The sequence below is a fragment of the Benincasa hispida genome, chromosome 11 (assembly GCF_009727055.1).
Source record: "Benincasa hispida cultivar B227 chromosome 11, ASM972705v1, whole genome shotgun sequence".
In the NCBI taxonomy this organism is placed as follows: Eukaryota; Viridiplantae; Streptophyta; class Magnoliopsida; order Cucurbitales; family Cucurbitaceae; genus Benincasa; species Benincasa hispida.
This window is the reverse complement of record NC_052359.1, coordinates 9,124,178-9,149,673: the sequence shown is the minus strand read 5'-3', so window position 1 is coordinate 9,149,673 and position 25,496 is coordinate 9,124,178. Positions and strand designations below refer to the sequence as shown.

At 34.9% G+C, this 25,496-nt stretch overlaps 1 protein-coding gene across 9 annotated transcripts; it reads left to right on the top strand.

The window, feature by feature from the left end:
- Positions 1-917: 917 nt before the first annotated feature.
- On the top strand, positions 918-24,954 carry LOC120091201 (DNA-directed RNA polymerase IV subunit 1). 9 transcript variants are annotated; one of them, XM_039049112.1, is made up of 21 exons: positions 918-1,059; positions 1,335-1,431; positions 2,957-3,025; positions 3,566-3,664; positions 10,488-10,608; positions 10,703-10,827; positions 13,248-13,301; positions 13,411-13,638; positions 14,490-14,645; positions 14,764-14,859; positions 14,952-16,880; positions 18,436-18,605; positions 18,704-18,770; positions 18,866-18,984; positions 19,122-19,270; positions 20,036-20,289; positions 20,403-20,576; positions 20,662-20,799; positions 21,518-21,780; positions 22,081-22,192; positions 24,168-24,954. In XM_039049112.1, exons 3-21 carry the CDS (start codon positions 2,990-2,992, stop codon positions 24,336-24,338), a joined length of 4,461 nt encoding a protein of 1,486 aa, XP_038905040.1. In that variant the 5' UTR covers positions 918-1,059; positions 1,335-1,431; positions 2,957-2,989; the 3' UTR covers positions 24,339-24,954. The 9 variants fall into 9 exon arrangements, with proteins under 9 accessions (XP_038905040.1, XP_038905041.1, XP_038905039.1 ...); XM_039049111.1 differs by having other exon boundaries at positions 992-1,146; XM_039049113.1 differs by lacking the exon at positions 1,335-1,431 and having other exon boundaries at positions 928-1,059.
- The last annotated feature ends 542 nt before the right edge of the window (positions 24,955-25,496 follow it).

Genomic DNA, 25,496 nt, shown 5'->3' with positions numbered 1-25,496 from the left:
TTTAAAATTTTAAATTTTGTATCTTATAGGTCTTTGATAAATTGAAAATAGGTAATTAATCTATTATATATAAATTTAAATGTACTTAAAAAATATAAATATAAAGTTTATATATTTCAATTTTGTATTTAGTGGATACAAAAATTTTAAAAGGAAAATACTTCGGTATTACCTGGGTTGTACAACTGTCAAATAAAAACTTCAAAACTTTAAAAACTAAGGCCGCGGTTGGTAATAATTTAGTTTTTGAGTTTTTGTTTTTAAAAATTAAACTTATAGACATTTATTTCCACTTTCAAATTTCTTCATTTGTTATCTATTTTTTACGATGGTTTCAACTTAGACAAATTTTAAAAACTAAAAAAGTAGCTTTAAAAAATATGGTTTTATTTTTGGATTTTGATTAAGAATTCAACTATTGTAAGATGCAAATCATGGTAAGAAATATGGAACAAATATGGTTAATTTAAAAAAAAAATAAAATAAAAATAAAAGCGAAACTTCATTTGATGACCATTTGGTTTTTGATTTTTTGTTTTTAAAAATTAAGTTTATAAAAATCATTTTTACCTCCAAATTTCTTTATTTATCATATACTTTTTAACAATCGTTTAAATAACCAAACCAATATTTGAAAACAACTTCTAAAAAATTGTTTTTGTTTTTAAAATTTGGTTAATAATTCAACTATTGTATTTAAAAAAAAGATGCAAATCCTCGAAAGAAATATGTTTAATTTTTAAAATAAAAAATAAAATGAATATTAAACGAAATCGAAATAATTATAAAATGGGATATAAATTTATAATTTTGAAAGTTTTATACAAATTTTCGATGAGTAATTTTGTAATTTAACCTAAAATTTAAATATATATAAAAAAAGCTACCTATTTAGACCGGAAACTAGGGGATCTTCCCTAAAGTTGCAAAGGGAAAGTGTGGAAAATTTGAGAGAGAGAGAGACATGAAGTCTGAGTGAGCTTCTCATCATAATCCCACGAGAGCAGTTGCAGAAAGTTTCTTCAAGTGTCAGAATCGTAATAAGGAGGAACAGCAAGGGTAAAAGCTCTGACAACTCCAAACACCTCTTTTATCGGCCCTGGTTTCGGACTCATTCAATTCCTCGAACTCGGCGTTTAGCTTCTGGTTGGTGGGAAAAAAAGAACTGGGGAAGAGCTCGGCGACGATACTCAGCTCTTTTCCCCTCTTCTTGTTCTTCTTCTTGTTCTTGTTCTTCTTCCTTCTTCCCCTTCTTAGAACAACCCCTTTTTCCCTTCCCCTGTTCATTCCCTCTGCTTTTCCTTAACGGTTTCACGGACTTCCCCCTTTGGCAGAGCTTGAAACTTCAAGAAATTTCGTTTCTGGGGTTGTGTGCTTTGGTGTCTGTGAAGCGTCACATTCATCAAGCTTCTGTTTTCCCCTTACTTTGGAGTATGTTATCACTTTTTACTGGATTTTGATTTCTGGGTTGTAATGGGGGTTTTCCATGCATGTCTAAAATGTGTGATCTTTGCTCTTTTGGGACTGCATTGCATTTGGGTTTCTTGGCTTTTGTTGGTTTTTGGGATTATTGGGAATGGTGAAGGTAATGGGTGTTTGTTTTTTATTCATTTATTTATTGTTTGGAAGATCAACTTTGGTGGTAGTATGTTGATCATGGAGTTTTGAGGTTTTCTACAAGGACCTTTAGGTGATTGTCTTGCCCCTATTGATAAAATTTGCCTATCAAAGTGTTTAGCTCATTGAGCTAACGAAAGCAGATGATTTACTTATCTGTTGAAGCATTCTTGATTCTGATTATGTTTCTTTATACATCAACATTCTACAAAGGGAAGGGCTTTGTTTGATTCGTGATGTCAGTTGTATTGCTGATGTATTGATGCTTGTTTTCTGCTGATAATGGGCAAAATCAGTGCATGGAGCTTTAGTACTATGTGCTGAGTTAGCAAATTGATTTATGACAGAAAGTGTTTGTTCTCATGCATTTTTTTTTATTTGAAATTTTAAAGGAGTCAAAGTTACAATAGTTGAAGGCATAGCAGCTTGTCCTGACACATGGCGTACTGATCTATTAATCTTTCTGTTGAAGATAACTAGTTTTTATCAAGGAGTTGCCAAATAAACATAGCTATTTGTAGCATTAAATCATTTTGTGTCAATAGTTTCATTTAATAATCAATTCATAATTATGTGTATTGATTGAGTGAGCATGCGTTTTTGCTGCATTATAAAGTTGGACAAAAGTCACATGCATTTCGTGTCCCTTCAACTTCTGGTCTTCTTACTTTTGGGGCATTTTATCATCAACAAGAAGTTTGGGGCACTAGAGCATGCTAGAATTTCTTTTTCTGTTCATAAGGATGAATGAATATGTCAGTGATCTATCTTGTCAAACTCATTTAACTTCCAAAATCTGTTGAACTAAATGTGCTACGTATTTCATCCACTCTTGTAATTTCGTTTTTACTCATCCTGCTTAGTTTGTAAGCCACACATTTATTTTACTGGTTCCGACTGTCAATGCTACTTTTACCATGGTCTTTTATTGCAATAAGTCCGAATAGCTTGATCTCAACTTATTGTTAGTTGACTTTGTTCAATGGACATGTTTTCTGTTACTTATTTAGTATTTCACAATTTCATTTATGGTTTTGCGATTTATGAATCACATGTTTATAGTAAATGGCAATGCTAATTTCACAAATGTAAGAAACCATGCTCAGTATATGTGAATTCTGTGTGTGAGTTAGAGATAATGCCAAGTATTTATTCTCTTTTCTTCCTTAATGAAGATTTCCCTTTTCCTTTTGAAAATGTAAAAAAAAAAAACAGATATTATTAGCATGTCGGTTTTTTCACTCAATAGTTTTCTGGCTTAATGTAGTGAACTGTAAAAACTTCAAACATTTTGCCATTCCAATTGAATATGAATTTGCTGTTCCATTTATTTCTCCAGGTACTGACTGTCTTGGGTGGGAGAAAAAGTTGTATGAGTTTTGCCGGAGACTTTCAACCAGAGCAGAAGGTATAATTTTCAGGACGATATTGCAGTTGAGTCTTTAACCTGTATTTCTCGAGTTCATCCCTTTAACTTGCATTGTATTTAGCAACTCTTATTTATTTCTCTCATTTAAATTTTCCACTCATGTCTCTTCTTACTAGAAGCTTCTAAAGTATTAAGTCTTTACCTTAGGCTAGTTGTACTAGTCTCTGCTTGTCTTTAGCATGTCTCTTGAAATTTTTACATGCTTGCAAAAGCTTTGAGTTCATCTATTTGATTTTCCAACTGCAATTGGTCTTCTTCTCTTCTTCTAGTTAAGTTTTAGTTGTGGCTGGAGCCCATGTTATTTTCTGTCCATTTTAATTATTTCTTCTCAAATAAAGGAATAAATGCTCTAGAAAAGCTGTTTAGTTTTGGCTAGAGCCCTTTCAGTTTCAGGAATCTCCATAAAGATCAAGTTTTATTTGGACTTCCAATATCCCCTCCTTGTCCATGTTATTTTCTGACCAAGCCTCACTAGAAAAGCTTTCATGGACTGTTATTGTTTTATTTCAAATGCACTAGGTGATGATCCATATGGAAGATGAACAGGATGGTGAGCTACCAATTCCATCTGGTCTTCTAACTGGCATAAACTTTAGTGTCGCAACTCAGCAAGATACGGTAAGTATTTTAATTGTGATATAATAACCTCATTTATTGCTTTAGGAAGTCACTAATTTTCAAGACCAATCACTTAGGTTTTTTTTTTTTTTTTTTGGTTTGTTTGTTTGTTTGTAATGGATTCTTGCATTGGGTGCACTATTGGCCATTAGGGTTTTTGAATCTTGGATTAACCTGGATCTCTGTGCTATTGACATGAAATGGAGTACCTTGACTGCTCCCTCGTTGTGTAGTCTGACTTCTTTTTGTGGGCTTATTTTTTATATGCTCTTGTATTCTTTCATTTTTCCTCAATAAAAGTTTAGTCATTCATTCAAAAAGAACAGCCATTACTTGTGTAATGTAGGGCTGGGGATTGGAGCTTTTCAACAAAGCAACGATGCCTTACTACTGAAATGACTTTGGAGATTCACTCAAGAAGAAGGATCTTTAGGGAAGAACATTTTTTCTAGCATATATGGGACAAACACCTTTAAACTATTGCATGCATGGTCATAGGATATATGTATGTATTGGTATACAAACAATACAAATTCACTTCTCTCCTTAGGGTTATATTTAGTTGGTGTCACATTTGCTTAGATATGACAACAAACTTCTATTTAATTCCAACATTTTTGGTTGGGAAGCAGCATTGTAGCAAGCTCTTGCCTAACATAGGATCTCAGTTCAAGCACAACTACACTCTAAATATGATGGGTAACCACCCTACTTTCTCTCACTGCCCCTTCTTTACTAGTTGGCTCTTGCCCTATAAACACACTCATTCTCTACTACCTACCATTATTGATATTGCCAATTTGAAAATAGGTTACAAATCCATGAATGTCGTTGTTTCTATCAAATAGGTGACAAATGGGACCTTAATTGTTAGATTAATTAATAATTTTTTTGGTAAAATAACAAGCTTATTTTCAAGGATATAGCACGTACGATATGATATATCATTTTATTTAATAATTAATAACTTTCTTATAGTTTTAATGTTTTAATTATTGAATTCAAGGCTTAAACTTTGTTTTTCATCGTTAATCTTATAGTGCTCAAATCCTTGAATTTAAAACTTAAAATTTAAGTATAAGATAACAGCCTTACTTCTCCTTCTCTCCAACTTGGTGTATTACGTGTGCTGCACACTTTGAATATCCGGAACACCTCTTTCTTCATTGTTTCTTTGCTTCTCATTATTGAGACATTATTCTTGTCGCTTTTGGTTGGTCCTTGGCTTTCTCGGATTGCCCATATGATTTCCTTGCCTACATTTTTTCTGGTCATCCTTTCCATTAGGAGAAAGACTCTTTGACTTGCTATTAATAGAGTTTTCTTTTGGTATCTTTGGATGGAAAGGAATGGTAGAGGCTTTAGAGATTCTTTTTCAGGATTTTAATGTCTGTTCCTTTCTATGGACTGGTGTAAACATTACCGACTTTTTTCTAATTTTAGTCTTTCGTACTTGATTTCCAATTGGAAATGTTCTTGTAATTCACCATAGGCGTTTTTGGAGTTATTGTTGAAAATTAAATATGTTTTAATTAGATAAGTTATAGATGAATTAATTTATCGGAGTTGACAAAATTAAAGGATGAGAGTTAATTATGTACGTTAATGTAAGAGTTAATTTAGTAGAGTTTCACATGAATTAAGTGTAGGACTTTAATTGTTCCATGTATGTTTAATTAGGGTGTGAGTTATGTATTTAAATTTGTCCATAACAATCCTATAAATAGGATTGACATTTACAAGCAACCAACTGTGAAGAAGAATATACAAAGAGATTTAGGTTGAAGAGTCTTCCAAATATTTTTGTTCTCTCTCAAATATTTTTTTATTGATTATTTATTTATGAGTGTCTATCTCATGCTTCCAACAAAGTGGTATTAGAGCTTAAGTTTGGAGTTTGAAGAACAAGAATTGTTTTTGCAAAATGCCAAATAATAATTTGGTTCCTTTCCAAGTGCCTTGACTTAATTGAGTCTTGAGTTAACAGCGAGTAGGTGCGATCCCTACGAGCTATATCACACACGCACTACTGTCAAAAGAAAATTATAGCAACTGGTGTATTCGTATGAAAGCTCTACTTAGTTCACAAGATGCATGGGACATTGTTAATAATCGTTATGAAGAACTAGAAAGTGATGCGACTTTAAATCAAGCTCAACGAGAAGCTTTGAAAAATACAAGAAAGAAAGACAAAAAGGCTCTCACCATTATTCATCAGGTCATTGATGATCCAAATTTCAAGAAGATTTCTGAAGTAACTATTGCACATCAAACATGAAAATTTTTGGAGAATACACATAAAGGAGTAGATCAAGTCAAGAAGGTTTGCCTCCAAAAATTGATAGGTGATTATGAATCACTTCATATGAAGGAGTCTGAATCGGTTTCTGTTTTTATTCTTCAAGATTGATAGTAGTAGTAAATGAAATGAAAAGATATGATGAGACAATAAATGATAAGCAAGTAGTAGAAAAGATACTTCGCTCATTGGATGAAAAGTTCAATTTTATCATTGTAGCTATTGAAGAATCAAAGGATCTAAGTACAATGTCCATTGGTCAACTTATGGGTTCTTTACAAGCCTATGAAGAGAAGCTTATCCAGAAGAACAAACATACAACTAAGCAACGTTTTCAGATCAAAGTTGCAATTAGAGATAAAGAAGATAGCCTCTTGAAAGGCAATTGAGGTTGAGGACGAGATAACAATTGTGGACGTGGTGATTTCGGAGGCCAAGGTTGAGGAAACTACAGTCAAAGAAAATTTTATAAGAGTAATTCAAACTCTAATTCATCAAGAGGGTATAGAAGACAAAATTATTCGAGGTCAAATGGAGAAAGATCAAATAATGAAAGGAGGTATGATAAAAGACATGTTGAATGTTATAACTGTCATAAATTTGGACATTATTCCTATTAATGCAAAAATAAAGTTGAAGAAAATACAAACTATGCTGAGAAAGATGAAGAAAGTGGCGAGTCATATTTGCTTCTAGCATGCAAATGTGAAGAAACGTGAAAAAATGCATGGTATCTTGATAGCGGTGCAAGCAATCACATGTGTGGATGTAAGTCGATGTTCGTGGAACTTGATGAATCCGTTGGTGGTAATATCATATCTAGTGATGCCACAAAAATTCCTGTTAAAGGAAAGGTTAAAATTTCGATCAACTTGAAGAATGAGAAATATGAGTTTATCTCTAATGTTTATTATGTGCTTGATATGAAGAACAATAGTTTAAGTTTGGGACAACTCTTAGAGAAAGGCCGTAATATTTTGATGAAGGATTATAGTCTTTCAATAAGGGACAATCGTGATAGTATGATTGTTAAAGTGCAAATGATGAAGAATAGAATGTTCTTATTAAACATTCAAACTGATGTTGCTAAATGCTTGAAGTCATGTTTGAAAGATCCATCTTGGATTTGACACTTGAGACTTGGGCATTTGAACTTTGATGGCTTAACACTATTAGCAAGGAAGGACATGATGAAAGGACTGTCATATGTCAGACATCCAGATCAATTTTGTGAAGGTTGTCCTTATGGCAAGCATTTAAGGAAGAGTTTTCCACAAAAATCTTCTTCAAGAGCAAGGAGACCACTAGAGTTAGTTCACACTGATTTTTGTGGATTGATCAAACCAAGTTCTTTCGGTAAGAATAATTATTTCTTATTATTCATTGATGATTTTAGTCGAAAAACTTGGGCTTATTTTTGTCGAGGAGAAATCAAAGATATTTGGCATGTTCAAGAAATTTAAAGCTCTTGTTGAAAAGGAAAGTGGTTACTACATAAAAGCTTTGAGATCAGATAGAGGAGGAGAATTCACTTCAAATGAATTCAAAGATTTTTGCTCAAAAAATGGAATTCGTTGGCCTATGGCAGCTCCATGGACTCCTCAACAAAACGGTGTTGTTGAGAAGAAGAATAGAATGATACTTAATATGGCTCGAAGCATGTTGAAGAGTAAGAAGATGCTAAAAGAACTTTGGGTACAAGCTGTCGATTGTGTCGTATACTTGTCCAATTGTTCCCATACTAGAAGCTTGTGGAACAAAACTCCTCAACAAGCATGAATAGTAAGAAAACCATCCATTTCTCATTTTGAGAGTATATGGAAGTATGGCTTATGCGCATATACCTGATCAAAAGCGTAGTAAGTTCAATGATAAAAGTGAGAAGCATATTTTTGTTGGCTATGATGCAAGTTCAAAAGGCTACAAGCTTTATAACCCTGTTACAAAGAAGACGATGGTAAGTAGAGATGTGTTTGATGAAGAAGCAACATGGAATTGGAATGATGAACCAAAAGACTAAAAGTTTTTACTTTTTCCTAATGATGATGATGAGTCTAGCGACATTGCTTCTCCATCAACACCACCAACATTCTTGAATGGATGTTTGGAAGAAGAAGTCTACTTAGAACAACCTATTGACTGTGCTGTGAGAGTTCCAAGAAGATAAAGTTCTGAAATTATTGTTGAAACAATTGTCAAGAATGTGGATTAACAGAATCAACAAATATTTCCTTGACAATGGGTATTTGAGATGCCTTTATGAACATTCTCTTTATATTAAGACTAATGGTCATGGAAATATTTTGTTGGTTTGTCTGTATCTGGATGACTTAATTTTTATAGGAAATTGTGTAAGTATGTTTGGAAATTTCAAGACGGCAATGACCCAAGAATTTGAAATGACAGATATTGGGTTGATGTCATATTATCTTGGCATTGAGGTGAAACAACAAAAGAAGATATTTTCATCTCTCAAGAATATACTAGAGAAATTCTAAAGAAGTTCAAGATGATCAATTCTAATCTTGTCACAACTCCGATTGAAATTGAGACAAGACTATCCAAATATGAAGGAGTTGTCGTTGATCCTTCATATTTCAAAAGCTTTATTTTTGAGATATTTGACTTGCACGCGACCAGATATTCTTTTTAGCATTGGATGAGTCAATTTACGGAATCTCCTACAACTACTCATTTGAAAGCGGCAAAGAGAATTCTTTATTACCTCAAAGGCTTGATTATGAGTTATTTTATTCATCATCTAAAGAATTCAAGCTTGAAGGCTATTGTGATAGCGATTTGGCTAGAGATGTTAACGATAAAAAAAGTACAAGTGGATATGTTTTATTTGTTGGTAATACTGCTTTTATTTGGAGTTCAAAGCAGCAACCTATTAGGACATTATCTACTTGTGAGGTAGAATATGTTGCTGCAGCTTCACGTGTTTGTCATGCAGTTTGGTTAAGGAATTTGCTAAAGACAGTTGGAATTTTGCAAGATGATGCTACTGTGATCTATGTAGACAATAAGTCAACAATTGCTCTAGCAAAGAATTCGGTGTTCCATGATCATAGCAAGTACATTGATACAAGATTTCACTTTATCAGAGATTGCATTACAAGGAAGGTGGTTCAAGTTGGACATATGAAAATAGAAGATCAAATTGCGGATATTTTCACGAAACCACTCAAAGTTGATGTGTTCAACACATTGAGAACTTTGCTTGGAGTCTTCAAAAAACATGTTTAAGGGGATGTTGAAAACTAAACATGTTTCAATTAGATAAGTCATAGATGAATTGATTTATGAGAGTTGGCAAAATTAAAGGATAAGAGTTAATTAAGTATGTTAATGTAAGAGTTAATTTAGTAGAGTTTCACATGAATTAAGTGTAGGACTTTAATTGTTTCATATATGTTTAATTAGGGTGTGAGTTATGTATTTAAATTTGTCCATGACAATACTATAAATAGGATTGTCATTTACATTGTTAAAGCAACCAAGTGTGAAGAAGAGTACACAAAGAGATTTAGTTTGCAGAGTCTTCCAAATTTTTTTGTTTTCTTTCAAATATTCTTTTGTTGGTTATTTATTTGTGAGTGTCCATCACACGCTTCCCACAGTTATTGTTTCTTTTATTTCATTCATTAATGATTTGTTTCCCTTCCTCAAAAAATAAACCATCACGGTAGACCTAGTGGTGAATAAGCCTGAATGTAGGTTCAGTCCATAATGGACTACTTATCTAAAATTTAATATCCTATGAGTTTTTTTAATAATCAAATGTAATAGGGTTAGGGGGTTATTCCGTAAGGATAGGTGGAGTGTGCAAGCTTGCCTAGAAACCTACAAATATAAACAAAAAAATTATAACAATTCATATTGGTGAAGGGTTCAATCATAATAAGTATCAACCTGTTTGTGAATTTTAATGGTAAAGGGGTTTAATTGCAATGATTTCATAAGCGGGGGACATTGTTCAAATTTATAAAACTCATGTTGAGATTACTCTATATTGGAAGGTGAACGTTTTGCTTCTTCTTTTTTTCTTTTTTTCCCCTTCATTTATCTTAATTTTTATTCCATGTACTTCTGTTTGTAAAGGAAGAAAGAGGGATAGGAACCCTAGTGAAGCTTGGTCTCTTGTTTGCTATCATTTTTCTTGGTGGGTTTGATTTCGAAATCCTTTTGTAACTAGGCATTATTTTGCATAGTTGGAGTCCCTCCATATAGAGGGATGTCTCTTTTCGTGGGTTTGGTTTTTTGTACGCCCATGTAATCCTTCATTTTTTCTCAATGAAAGTCATTTCTGCCAAAATAAAATAATATAATAAAAAAGGTTTTTTTTTTTTTTTTAAATTTTTGTTTCATATATTAAAAAATTGTTGTTGGATAAAAAACCAAAGGTGCCTTAGACTTGTGAGTTTATACGTGCCTTTAATTTTGTACGGTGTTATGTTGCTAAACATGCATGATTTGATTTTTTGATATTCTGATGTGAAAAGAAACTTTATCGATTAACAGGAGAATATAGCAGTACTAACAGTTGATGCAGCCAGCGAGGTATCTGATCCTAAGTTGGGACTTCCGAATCCATCTTATCAGTGCACCACATGTGGTGCTAGCTCCCTAAAATCTTGTGAAGGTAATTAACTAATCACGTTATAAAGGTGTTACTTGTTAAGTTTTCTTTCACACGTTGGAGTGTACTAACAATTTTGTTTGAATGGTTTTGGAAGGACATTTTGGGGTCATTAAATTCCCATATACTATAATCCATCCTTATTTTCTCTCGGAAGTTGCACAAGTGTTGAATAAAGTTTGTCCAGGGTGTAAATCTATCAGGCAGGAACTATGGGGCAAGGTCAGGTACCTCACTTATTGTGATGAACCTTGAATTATTGTAATTAATTTAAAAGTTGATATGTAGATTATTCTCATAAAAACAATGTCTTTTCTCCTTTCCATCCATGTTTTGAGGAAATTTTTTTGAATTCTGATTCAATTGAAGAACGATGTACAGGGCTTTTAGTACCCTCTGATAAGAATGTCGCCTTACCACTCTCCCCTTCGCTTATCTCACCCCTCCAAAACCATTTTGTCTTCACTCCTTTGGATCCAACTTTAGGTTTAACAAGAGGAGTTATTCACTTGGCAAAATGACTCTCCACCTTGTGGGGAGGTAAGTTTGAGTTGTGTGGAATCAAGTCATTCAGCCCGTGGATTTCAGTTGGAGGTTGATGTTTTTGAAGATTCTTTATCTGAAGCTTTTGACACTATTTTGGGATTGTGACAAGAAGACTCCTCCTATTCCTTCATCCATGCCGGCCAAATTTACTTCGTTGATTTCTTGTGGTTTTGAGTTTTGTGAAATTCCTCCTTTCTCTCAAGAAAGAAGCCGCGTCATGGTTGTTTTTTTATTCTTTGAGATATTTGGATTGACTTGCACAAGGAGATCTTTAATTCCTTTGCTGGTGATGGTTCTCCCGAAGCTTCTTTCAATATGTTGAAGTTGTTGCAGTGGTGAAGAGTTTTTCTAGAAATGGTTTCAATGTCTAAAAATAAAACGTTGAAGAACAAAGCACCAAAGATCTTTCCAGGAAGATGACCTCATTAATGGGTCCTTTCTACTGTATTCGCTGTCAGAGGGTGGAGGAAAACCTAGACCACCTCCTTTAGGACTGTTTGTTTGCGAGGTTTGTGTGGATTTGCTTTCTATTTGACATTCAGATTGCTTGTCAGAGGGATATTCGGGCTATGATTGGGGAGTTCCTCCTCCATCCGCCTTTTAGATAGAAAGGCCACTTGTTGTGGTACACTGGGGTGTGTGCTGTTTTCTAGGATATTTGGGGGGAGAGGAACAATAGGGTCTTTAGAGGTCTGAACAAGGACCTTTGTGAGGTTTGGTCTTTAATGAGATTTCATGTTTCGTTTGGGCTTCCATTTTGAAGGTTTTTTTTTTGTAATTATTTTCTAGGTAATATCTTGCATAGTTGGAAACAAGAGGGGTTGTTTTTTGTGGGCTGACTTTTTTGTATTTCCTTGTATTCTTTCATTCTTTCTCAATGAAAGCTTTTGTTTCTATAAAAAACAAAAGGCACCAAAGATCTTGATAAGACAATGAGCCAAAGCTGACGAGACACCGAAGATCTTTTGCTTCCTTTACCATGAAAACTGAAAATCCAAGCCTTTCAACTCCCAACCCCCAAACTCCAATTGGGCAAAAGGAAGCTTTTAGCCTTCTTGATAAATAAATCTCAGACAATTTATTTATTTATTTTTAAATTATTATTTCTTTTAATGAAAAATTGAACTCATTGAGGATAAAAAAAAGAAAGAATACGTGGGCCTTCAAAGAGAACCCACAAAAAAGAGGGAGGTGACCTACAAAAAGGCATCTAATAAAATAAAACCTATTGGAAAATTACAAAATGACTTCATCATTAATGCCCACAAAGGGACGTCGAATTTAATTGAAGACTACTCCTTAGTCAAGGGCCTTTGAAACCCTCTAAAATTCTATTGTCCCATTAAAGTTCTACTCTTCCTTTCTCCTTAAAGCCCCTAAACAATAACACACCTCACACATCCCGAAATCCCTTACTTTCTCGCAAAAGGGTTGGTGGAGAAGGAACTCCTTGATTATATCTCTACAACTTATGTGCTAGGATATCTCTACAACTTATGTGCTAGGATATCTCTACAACTTATGTGCTTAGCCAGACTAAAGCCAAACTCATTAAAAAATCGGCTCCAAATAACGAACGCATAATCACATGACCAAAGAATATAGTTTGGGTCTTTCAAAGAGAAAAAGGTCATTTTCTTTCTCCATCTGTCTTGTTTGATGCCTTGGTCGGTTGATGATTGGGGAGTTCCTCCTCCATCTGCATTTCAAAGAGAAATGACTGTATTCTATGGTTTACAGGAGTGTATGGATTATTGTGGGATGTTTAGGGGAAGAGGAACAATAGTGTGTTTCATGGTGTGGAGAGGGACCCTAAGCAAGGTTTTGATCCTTGGTGAGATTGCATGTTTCTCTTTAGACTTCGGTTTCGAAGACTTCTTGTAATTATTTTCTAGGCAATATAAGGGGAAAAAAATGTCATTGTGCCCTCGGAACTCTTCACCTTTTGAAATTTTTATCTGAGCTGGTTCGATATGGGACTAACCATGGTCAAACGTAACTGCCTGGTGGTGGTGGTAGCTTCTGCATTTTTTTTTCCTAATCTAATTTAAGATTTATTTTTAAATTTGTATTTTGGTTCTCTTTACATGTGCCAGGTTGAGGATCCAACATCTGATTATCATCGACCTAAAGGTTGCAGATATTGTTTTGTAAGTTCATTTAGCTCATGTTGTTTTATTTCTGTCTTAACAGTTCATTGTTTCAAAACTGTTCTGATGAAAAAGTGTTATTTCAAACCATGCTTTATGTGCTCAACAGGGAAGTCTAAAGGATTGGTATCCGCCTATGAGGTTTAAGCTTTCTACTACTGATATGTTCAGAAAAAGTATGATTATGGTGGAAGTGAAAGAGAATATGTCGAAGAAATATCAAAAAAAGGTGGCTAAAGGAGGATTGCCTTCAGATTATTGGAATTTTATCCCTAAAGATGAACAACAGGAAGAGAGTTATTGTAGACCAAACAGGAAAATCCTAACACATGCTCAGGTATTGGGCCTCTTTATGCATCTGAGTCCTTGATTAGATTTAGTTTGCCCAGTTTTTTTTTTATCTACGCACATTTCCGTTGTTTCCTCAATTTATTTTCCTTAGAAACGTCAGAAACTACTGTATTTCTTGATCACTGTGAACCCCATGAAACCCTGATTTGTTTAATGATGCGATTAATATGTTCTCTTTTCTGAGTAAAGAAAGACGAAAAAAAGAAATTCAAATCAGGAACCACAGAGAGAGAGAGAGAGATGTGTCAAAATTATAAATGCATAACCTTAACGGCTTTAGAGATTATAAAAATAATGATGTCCTGGATTTTTACTTTGTGGGACCCCTTCTCTTATTTATTTTTTTGTATGCTCATGTATTGTCTTCTTTCATTTTTCTCAATGAAAGTAGTTATTTGTATTAAAAAAGAAAAAAAGATGTCCTCCCATCTAGTTTATGTTGTGTGCTTTTCTCTTGAGTTTCTGTCATGCTTCTTATGTCTTGGGTCTTTTTATCATTATGATTATTTTAATTTAAAACTGTTCACTTAATATAATGTCTTATTTTATTTTTTTAAAAAAGAGAGAGTGAACGAACTAAGCAGTCTTGAAAGCCTTGAACACATTGGAGAATTGAATGAATATTGTAAACTAAAGGAGTCTGTTGTCTGTAATGCGTTGCTCTAGCCTCAACTGATGCATTTCAAAATTAATTTGGCTTCAACTTTATAATTTTGATGTTTCTTTGTCATTCATACCTTATCCATTTCTTTCTGGCAACTGCAAATCTTTTGCATTATTGTAAACCTGTGATATTTTCCTTCACTATTTTAACGATACGTTTTTCTTGGATTTCAGGTTCATTACTTGTTGAAAGATATTGACCCAAAGTTTCTTAAAAAGTTTGTGCCTGCAACAGATTCACTGTTTCTGAACTCTTTCCCTGTTACTCCAAACAGTCATCGTGTGACTGAATTGACACATTCATTTTCAAATGGACAGCGTCTGATCTTTGTAAGACTTTTCTTCTCAATGCACTGTTGTTAGGTTGAGGTTATTCAAACAGAAGGATATTTGAATGACATTTGCCTCTTTCTAACGTGTTGCTTTTAAACATGTTTAACAATTTAAGGATGAAAGGACCAGGGCTTACAAGAAGGTGGTTGATTTTAGAGGGACAGCTAATGAGTTAGGTTCTCGCATTCTCGATTGTCTCAAAATTTCGAAGGCAATTTACAATATCTTTGTCTTTTGTCTTAATCATGTTAATTATTATGTGAAACTTTTGCGCTTGCTTATATTGCCACTTCTTTTATGCAGCTTAGCCCAGAGAAGTTACAAAGTAAAGATTTGGTTTACCAGCAAAAGAAAATAAAGGATACTGCTACTAGCTCGTATGGTTTAAGATGGATCAAAGATGTTGTTCTTGGAAAGCGGAGTGACCATTGTTTCCGCATGGTTGTTGTTGGTGATCCAAACATTGAGTTAAGTGAAATTGGCATACCTTGTCATGTTGCAGAGAGGTTGCAAATATCTGAACATCTGAGTTCCTGGAATATGAAGAAATTAAGTACTTCTTGTTACCTTAATCTTGTTGTAAAGGGAGAGATTTTTGTTCGTCGTGAAGGTCGTCTAGTTCGTGTACGTAATGTTCTTGAACTTAATATGGGGGACACTATATATAGGCCCCTAGCTGACGGGGATGTCGTGCTGGTTAATCGACCACCATCCATACATCAACATTCACTTATTGCTTTATATGTCAAGCTTCTTCCGGTCTCCTCAGTTCTTTCCTTAAACCCACTTTGTTGTTCTCCTTTCCGTGGAGATTTTGATGGTGACTGCCTTCATGGTTATGTTCCTCAATCACTCGAAGCCCGAGTGGAGGTTAGAGAGTTGGTTTCTCTAGATAGACAGCTAATTAATGGCCAAAGTGGTAGAAATCTGCTGTCACTTAGTCATGATAGTTTAACTGCTGCTCATTTAATTATGGAAGATGGAGTTTCGTTAAATGCTTTCCAGATGCAGCAGTTGCAAATGCTCGCTTTACATCAGTTGTTGCCCCCAGCAATTGTAAAAGCTCCTTTGTTTAGAAATTGTGCTTGGACTGGTAAACAGTTATTCAGCATCCTCCTACCTCCTGATTTTGATTATTCTTCTCCTTCTCACAATGTTTTTATTAAAAATGGAGAATTAATATCTTCGGAAGGATCTTACTGGCTTCGAGATAGTGGCAGAAACCTCTTCCAAGCACTAATAGAACACTGTGAGGGGAAGACCCTTGACTACTTGCACGATGCTCAAGGGGTTCTTTGTGAATGGTTATCAATGAGGGGGTTGAGCGTTTCATTGTCGGACTTGTACCTCTCTGTGGATTCACACTCTCACAAAAACATGATGGATGATATCTTTTGTGGGTTACAGGAAGCTGAGGAAACATGTAATTTAAAGCAGCTGATGGTGGATTCACATAAAGATATCCTTACTGGAAACGATGAAGATAATCAACACATGTTATCTATTGAAATGGAGCGTTTAATTTATGAGAAGCAGAAATCTGTTGCTCTAAATCAAGCTTCCGTTGATGCTTTCAAGAAAGTTTTCCGGGATATACAAAATCTAGTTTACAAGTATTCTGGTAAAGACAATTCTCTTCTTACTATGTTCAAGGCTGGAAGCAAGGGTAATTTGCTGAAATTAGTTCAGCATAGCATGTGTCTTGGCTTGCAACACTCTTTGGTTTTTCTATCCTTCAGCCTTCCACATAAGCTCTCATGTTCTGCATGGAACAGTCAGAAGATGCCTCGTTATATTCAGAAGGATGGTCTTCCTGACCGTACACAGTCTTTCATACCATATGCTGTGGTTGAAAATTCCTTTCTCTCAGGGCTTAATCCGTTCGAGTGTTTTGCTCATTCAGTGACAAATCGAGATAGCTCTTTCAGTGACAATGCTGAAGTTCCTGGGACTTTGACACGAAAACTTACGTTTTTAATGCGGGATATTTATACTGCATATGATGGAACAGTGAGGAATGCATATGGAAATCAGCTGGTTCAGTTTTCTTATGACATTGATAGACCTACTAGCGTCTCTAATGAATTGGATAGTGAGAATAATAATAAAGATCGTGATATAGGTGGTCATCCTGTTGGGTCATTGGCTGCTTGTGCTATGTCAGAAGCTGCATATAGTGCTTTGGACCAACCAATTAGTCTACTTGAAGCTTCCCCGTTGCTAAATCTAAAGGTACTGTAGCCTTTTCCTCTCAATGCGACTGTTTCGTCAAAGATTTTTGGAAATGTATATATTATTTTTATTGTTTTATTCTCTGTTTGTAGAATAATCAATTAACTGAAGGGTTTTGATAGACTTAATCTTGGGAAAATTTTCCCGGGCTTTAATCAATAGGTGCGTTTGGTTCTTAGTTTTCAAAAGAGACCTTTTTATTCCCTGAGTTTTTTAAAATAGGTTTAAAAGGTTCCTTCTAACTATTTAAAGTATTTTTATATTATTTTATAAGCTGATGATTTATTTTAAAATTAAAAAATTATACTCTCTCCTCCCCACCATCAACCCTCCTTCCATCTTCTTCCTCTCATCACAACCGTTTCATCATCCAACCCCTTCTACAACACTCCTCATGTTCCCTAGATCTCGTGGTTGCCATCGCCAAACCCAACGACCACCTCCCTTACATATGGGTAGTGCCAATGAAAAGGACTCATCTTTATGATTATTGAATTAACCGATGACTTTCATAGATTTCACTGGAAACACACCTCCTAAAATTAAACCCACAAACACAGGCTTTCTCAAATTATTCTTACATATTTAATATTCCTTTTAAATTATTCAAAAAGGTGTATGTATCCAGTACCCAAATACCCCATTCAAATTTCTGCAAGAAGGTTTGAGCTTTTATGTTAGAATTGTTACCTTGTGAATTCAGAGAATACCCAAGCTTCAAAGATCTCCTTTTTGGGTTTCAGTAGAGAGATGAAAATGTCAGTAGTGGTTTGGTTTAAGTAGAGAGATTAAAATGTCAGCAACGATTTCGACTTTGACCCACGTGGTTGTCAGAGGGAGATACTTATTAGGACTTCGATCGGATGTCCTCTGTTTCTGTTTCTACTGCAGCTTCTACTGGAGAAGGGAGAAGAGGGTCAGGTAAAAGTAGAGGGAAGGAAGGTAGAGAGAAGAAACAACTTTTTAATTTTAAAATAACACATCAGCTTTTAAAATAATTGAAAAAATACTTTAAATAGTTAGAAGGATCTTTTAAACCTATTTCCAAAAATTTTGGGCCTAAAAGGGTCTATTTGTAAACTAAGGGACCAAACATACTTATTGATCAAAACTCGGGGACTAAAAAGGTGATTTTTCCTTTAATCTTATATTTAAAGACTCTTGTAGTGTCATTTCCTCTCCATTAATATTGATAACCACTTGTTGGGCCTTATGCAAATTTTAAGCCCACAAGTGGATTAGTGTTAAAGTTTTGATATAAAATTAAATTTGCAGTAACCCATAAACTTAAACCTTTTGGGTTTAGTGTTGATTTAACTATCTGCAAAGTGCTTTTATGTTTTTTGCTGCATGCTATGTGTGTGTTTATTTATTTATCTCTTAAAACAAAATTTAAAACTTATCTTACACAAACGAGTTTTCTACCTTAAGAAACTTTTTTTTTTTAAAAATTTTTCCAAAAAAAGTACTAGAAAACTTTTCAAGCATAACTTGTAAACAGGTCTGTAGTTTCTGATACCAAGATTAATGGTTGTGATATATTTTACTCATGCAGAGAGTGCTGGAGTGTGGTTCAAAGAGGAATAGTACGAAACAAACCTTTTCATTGTTCTTATCAGAGAAACTTTCAAAACGAAGTTATGGATTTGAGTATGGAGCGTTAGGAGTTAAGAACCATTTAGAAAGAGTAATGTTTAAAGATATTGTGTCTACTGTCATGATAATGTAAGTTATTATATTTTCTATGTTTTTTATATTTGTCATAGCCGTGTTTATAGTATCTTTTGATTGACGTTATTAGCAATGTTTTCTATGGATATTAGTTTCTCGCCACAGCCCTCGCGGAAAAAGCATTTTAGTCCTTGGGTTTGCCACTTTCATGTGTGCAAGGTAATGCAATCTGAAAACTGTCTTTCTTTATATGACGCAAGTATATACTGTTAGAGTCCTCTGTATCTGGTATCAACCATAGTATATCCATCCAGGAAATTTTGAAGAAAAGAAGATTGAAGATGAATTCTGTCATCCATTCCCTTAATATACGGTGTGACTCTGTGAGACAAGAAGGAAGAATGAATTTGCCCTCTTTGCAAATAATATCCCAGTACGTTCCTTCTTCCATTGACATTTAGAGTTGGTTCCCTTTCGTTAAATATTCTCTATTTGGGCTTTTCTATCAAAGCAAGTTAACCTTTGTAATCTCACTTGAGCTGTATGTTGTTTTGTGGCTTGGCTGATAAGGGATTGTCCTCTAGCTGATTCAGTGAGGGAAGATGGTGATACGGTGTGCTTAACTGTTACAATAGCCGAAAACACAAAGAACTCTTTCCTGCAATTAGATTTCATTCAAGATTTGCTGATTCATTTCCTTCTTGGTACAGTTATAAGAGGTCTGTACTATTTGTTACCTTGCAATACTTAATGTGCATTTCCACACACGCATGGCCAGCCTGAATAGCTGATGTTTTGACTTGATAATATTTCATTATCTAAAACTTATCATTGATGTCTGTTTTTTCTTGAATTTAGAGATGAAGTCACAATGTGTTAAAAATGTCTTTACTGATACATTTTTTTAATATTTTCTGTAGAATATTGGATATATTTGGTGTGCTTTAGTTATGGGCACCTGGTTCATTCTTGTATAATCTATAAATTAGGAGTTAGAGAAGCTGTAGGGGAATCGAATTTTGGGAAAAAGGGGCTTTATTTTGAAAAGGCCCAAGACAATGTTGATTGGTTATATGAATTGAGCTTTAGATGGACAATGTGGAAGAGTGCTTTCTTCTTCAAAGTCAAGTTACTCTTTATCCTGTCATTCCCAAGTTTGTCCAGCTAGAAGGCTTTTCTCTAATTCGAGTCTGTTCTTTTTGGTGCCCCCTTGTTAGCTTTTTATGCATTCTTTTCATGAAGTTATTTGTTTTCTTTTACCGAAGTTATAAAAAGAAAACATATAATGTGCTATGGGATATTTGACAATATATTTGCATTAAAGTTGCTAGGTTTCTCTTGATTTCTCGCTGTTTCAACTGGCATAACTTTTTTGAAATACCAATGGACTTTTTAAGATGTTCTATCATTTGCTTGAGTACGTTTGTTATTTGGCTAGATTTCCCAAAAAATTATGTTTTCTTTTCCTTTGGTATTTGCATTAGGCTTTGCTGAGATTGACAGGGTAGACATTGCATGGAATGACCGGCCAAAGGTACCAAAACCTCGTTGTAATCATGGTGAGCTCTACTTGCGGGTGACCATGTCTGGAGAAGGAAATTCAAGATTTTGGGCAACTCTTGTGAATAATTGCCTCCCTGTAATGGATTTGATTGATTGGTCTCGTAGTCATCCGGATAATACACATAGTCTCTGTTTGGCATATGGAATAGATTCTGGATGGAAGTACTTTCTCAACGTTTGTATTTCTGTCCACTACCTTTCTGAAAAGTTTCGCTTGGTTCTTGCATCAAACCATTTGCAGGAACTTTTCCATGCTTCTAATCTAACCATTCAAATATTTTAATGCAGAGTTTGGTGTCTGCAACGTTGGATATTGGTAAAACAATACGTCTTGAGCATTTGCTGCTTATTGCAAATTCTCTTTCGGCTACAGGAGAGTTTGTTGGCTTAAATGTGAAAGGACTGTCACATCAAAGGGAACATGCTTTGGTCAAAACACCCTTTATGCAAGCTTGCTTCTCAGTTAGTTATCTAATTGCTAATCTCCATTTGAATCATCATATTGAGTAAGCAGTGAATGTAAAATTTAACCCATGGTTTTCTGCAGAGTCCTGGTGCCTGTTTTGTTAAAGCTGCCAAGGCTGGAAGTAAGGACAACCTGTCAGGAAGTTTAGATGCCTTGGCATGGGGGAGAATTCCTTCGTTGGGAACGGGGGGACAGTTCGATATCCTATATTCTGGGAGGGTAAGATTATATGTTCCAACTTCATACGCTTCAGCTCATCGATCCTTAAAAGACCAAAAAAAGTTTTTATAACAATTTCATTGATGATGTATTCAATTATTCTGTATGTGCAATTCCATAGAATTATATCTGTTGTTTGGAATAGGGTTTAAGCTAATAAGTTTTCAAACGTGTGGTAAATGAATTAACAAAAATTATAAGATGCTTGTCTCTAATAATGAAAAGGTACCTATTTCGTACATGTGAGGATTTCTTCACCTGCCAAGATTCCACGTTATAGGATTTTTGTTCTTATCCTTCTACTGCCTCCTGCAGATCTCTTTAATATTTGTACATACATACATGCATATATATTATATTTGACCACTAATTTGGTCACGCAATTACGGTGCTTCTTCTTCAAGTTGAGTGTGGTATTTCTTTTTCTTTTGTTATATAAATGTTGTTAATGAATATACATGTCTGTTTTTATCCCAAGAAAAAAAAAAAAAAAAAAGAACAACCAAAAGAACGAAGTTCAAATGATGAATCTAATTAAAATGTATACTATATTATGTCATCCTTGATGCATGGAAATATTCATTTCTACCAGTCTATTCCATGGTCACTATACCTGTTATCTGCTGCTTCAGGTTCTTGCAGTACTTCAGCTATCTAATGGTTTCAAATTGTTCTTACTTCAGCTATCTAATGGTTTCAAATTGTTCTTACTCTTCAGGGGCATGAGCTTAATAAGCCTGTCGATGTTTATAATCTACTGGGCGGCCAAAGCACTTGTGAGAAGCAGAATGCAAAGATTGGATCTCTAGATAAGAACAATATATCTGAAAAATATAGTGCTCAGTTAGTGCTTAAAAATGGCGGTTCTACCATTAAAGGACTTAAAAAGCTGGATAATGTATCTAAATCAATTTTAAGGGAATTTTTGACACTGAACGATATTCAGAAGCTGTCATTTGCATTGAGAACCATTTTACACAAGTTAGTCCTTCCTCTTTGGGCATTGCTCAGCTCTTACAATTGGCAACATTATATTAGATGTGTCGTTTTTTCTCTTTACATTTTCTTTTATTTATAATTTCCCTTTTGGAAAGAAAAAAAGGAAAACACCAGAAAAAAAGGAAAACACCAAGCTAGTTCTAGCTTAATGAATAATTGTTTATTGCTTGAAAATCACATGCCTGGTATCTTACGTTGTTCCTTTATAAAATTTCGAATGCTGCTGAAATGTCATATGCTGAATGGAGTTGGAGTTCTAAACGGTTTCACTTGTGCGTGCAGGTATTCTTTAAATGAAAGATTAAATGAAGTGGACAAATCAACTTTGATGATGGCTTTGTACTTTCATCCTCATAGGGATGAAAAGATTGGTGTTGGCGCACAAGACATAAAGGTATTTTCTATAGAAGATGAAACTCTTTTGGCATATTCCATCTATCCCCCCTCCCTGAATCCCAAAACAGAAATAAAATAATAAATAAATAAATTAGAAACAATGAAAGAACAAGTTTCTTTTGTGATTCTTGCCTTTTTAACTTCCTCTGCTCTTGCCAATAGTCTCGAGTTGTTATGCTCCATTCTGCACTTCCATTCTTGTCCAGGTTCCAGCAATTATGGACAGACTTCTCTTCTGAATTTTTTAGTTCGACAACATGTGGGGGTGGGGATTCAAACCTCTAATGTGTTGGTTAGCGGGGCATGTCTTAACTAGTTGAACAATGCTGACGACTTTTCTTTGGAATTGACAAGGGAGGAGAAAATTGTTGAAGGATGACAGATTTGGGAGTAGGAACTTTGCCCGGTGGAAAAGAAACATTTTAGAGTAGTCTAAACTAGATGTAAGCTCCTATTATTTTCTGGCACAGCCCACTATGCAATTTTTATTTTCCCTGGGATCAATATCAGAGGTGCGTCTCAGTGACAGGCTCAAAGAGGTTAGATAGGCTGGAGGCCAAGTTAGCAAGGAGAAGTCATCTCACTGACTGCCTTTCAAACTGAGAGCTATCAAGTGTTGTTTATGTTCACTGAAAGTCCAAGACATTGTTTGAAGAATAAGCCACCACTTTGAGCATTATTTACTATAGCCACAAGGTTCCATGGTGCACTTCACATCCACATGATGAAGATGAACATGTCTTGAGGCAACCGAATGTTGAGTCCCTAAGAGGAGCTTGCGGACACTTGTTCCTTGTCTGTTCCAATCTAGTGAAGAGCCTCAGCTCCAATCCTACCCCTCAGTATTTCATTTTGGTTCTCGCTAGCTCTTTTTTGTGTATGTACAAGGAACATCCCCACAGGGTTTTAACCTCTGACCTTTCATAGAATTGGTTGGCTCAGCTAATTGAACTCGACTTTCGTAACACATTAGGCTGAACAAGTGTAAAATTTTATTGCTAGGATGGATTTTAGAATTAAAAAGAATACGAGTTCTAGTCAGTCACCTTTAACTTAAGTTCCATTGTTTTTGACATAATTGAAACCACATGAATGTTATTACCTTCTTTTTTGCCATACAATCAAGGAAACATTAAAATAAAAAAATCTGATTGGATCTGAATGCACTTAAAGTAGATATATAGAGTAAGAAATTTAATTCATTTAACTCTTTCTTAAAATGATCCACATCATACTGGATTCTTCCCCCAACCAAGGACTCAGATAGAAAAAGGAGACGAGATTAGAAATTTAGAATAAAGTGCAGTTGGTGAAATAGGTGGCTCACTACATGTCCAAGCATCAGACTAGTATCAGTGACCTAAAGGAGAGTGTATGAGGTTTATCCATGGGTTCAACTTTCAAGCGAGGCAGTAGGGATCTAGTTGATTAGCTGATGAAACTGAGGGAGACAAATCACAGTCACTTCAAAGTAGTATTTTAATTCTTAGATTTCTGATTCGAGCCTCCCTTAGAAGCAGGATCCAGTTGGTCAGCCGATGGCACTTGCTGGTGGAGACAAATATAATCGTCACTTTGAACTGAAGTGACCAATTTAAATTTCAAATTCTAGCCACCTTAGAATCAAATCCCAACCGCCTCAAGAAACTTCCACGACCACACTCACTATCATTCTATTTAAATTCCCTCCCAAACTTTGAAGTCAGAGGCTATTCTCTTATATCAATGGTAATATGCCCTATTGTTTAGTGGGATCCTATACTTCAAACAACTGAAATATGAACTACCAACATGTTTTTATCCTTTCCTTGTTATTTGTGTGGTTTTGTCCTGAACTGTGGCTCAAAATATGTAGTTTGTAGTTGATCTCTGTGGTGTTATTTTATTACCTGCTACCTGTTTGGTAAAGAGATGTGATGTTGATTCATGGAATTTATGTAATCATGTTTACCTGCTACCTGGTACTTTTGCAGGTTGGTAGCCACTCGAAGTATCAAAATACACGTTGCTTCGTATTGATACGATCAGATGGAACAACAGAAGATTTTTCTTACCACAAGTGTGTTTTAGGTGCTTTGGAGATCATTGCTCCTCATAGAGTAAAGGGTTATCAGTCGAAATGGATGCAAGAAAAGTTTGAGTGATCCATCTATCATGTACATATACGGGAGTTCAGGTATGTACAGTGGCAAAATTAAAATGGAGATTTTGGTCTGAAATATCCTGAAGTTCTTGGGAGTTTGAATGCAGTCAAGTTGCCTTTAACTTAGCCTGTTGTCTTTATATTTGCGGAACGCCAAAAAGGTTTTGGTGATTCCTTTGCTGACCTGTTGCACTACTATTGATGAATTTTCACTTCGACTTCGATGATGGTGGCTCATCAGTTTTTGAATCTGTATACCTTTTTTTTTCTTTTTTTCCTTATTTCGCCAAGAGGTAGTATAGGATGTAGAATATGTGAACAGGAAGAGAGCTAGACGAGCAGTTAACCCATTCTCTTTCTTTGTTTCTTTTGTCAATAAAAATAATAAACTCTCATCTGTATATTTGAATTCCTGAGCTTCTTTTTGCTCCTTCTACTCTAACTTGTTTGCCTTAATATAAGCAATAGGCAGAAAAGATCTAGTGGAAGCAGCAAAGAGAAGCTCGTTCAGGCTGGTCTCTTCATAATGTAATTTACTTGATGATATACATTTTGGTATTGTTTGTTATAAAATGGCTACTGGGATCATGATTTTTTGTTCCCTATTCTGCGTAACACTTTACAGTTGTGGCTTCTGTAAAAGAAGTACAAAGAGACCAAATATTTTCTTTGATCTGATTTGTTGTGCTGGGTTTTGCAAATCTGGTCGGGATCTGTAAATCATCGGTTTCTGGAGGACCTGGGACCTGGGACCTGGGACCTATTTATTGAAGACATACTTTGGATTCGTTCTTGAAAACCTTCCAACTTTGTTATGGAAAGTTATGATTAGTTGAAGGAGGTTGTGAATTTGAGAGAATGTTCCTTTTATAAATTTGTCCCCAACACTGTCAATTGGTTGGAGATTTTTGGACAAACTTTCACAAATATGAGGACCCAAAATGAATTCCAATTCATTTTCTCAAAATAAGTTTGCATAACTCTTTGGTAGCATTAGCAAACCATGTGAAGTTTTGATATTGCTCCAAAGAGTAAATTAAGTGTGTTGAGCACAAGTTTTTCTAACCCATTTATTCTCCTCGTTTGTGATTGTTCTGTGCTCTTGCTCTCTGCAAAGTTATAATATGTAAGTAGTAATTCAGAAAATGTAATTCTCGCT

What these genes read in the sequence shown, in the direction of transcription:
- LOC120091201 (XM_039049112.1), top strand. Translation starts at nt 2,990, where the DNA reads ATGAGTTTTGCCGGAGACTTTCAACCAGAGCAGAAG. An exon ending in GGCAGGAACTATGGGGCAAG is followed by an intron (nt 10,828 to 13,247) that starts GTCAGGTACCTC and finishes TACATGTGCCAG; the next exon opens with GTTGAGGATCCAACATCTGA. An exon ending in ATATCCTATATTCTGGGAGG is followed by an intron (nt 20,800 to 21,517) that starts GTAAGATTATAT and finishes CTTACTCTTCAG; the next exon opens with GGGCATGAGCTTAATAAGCC.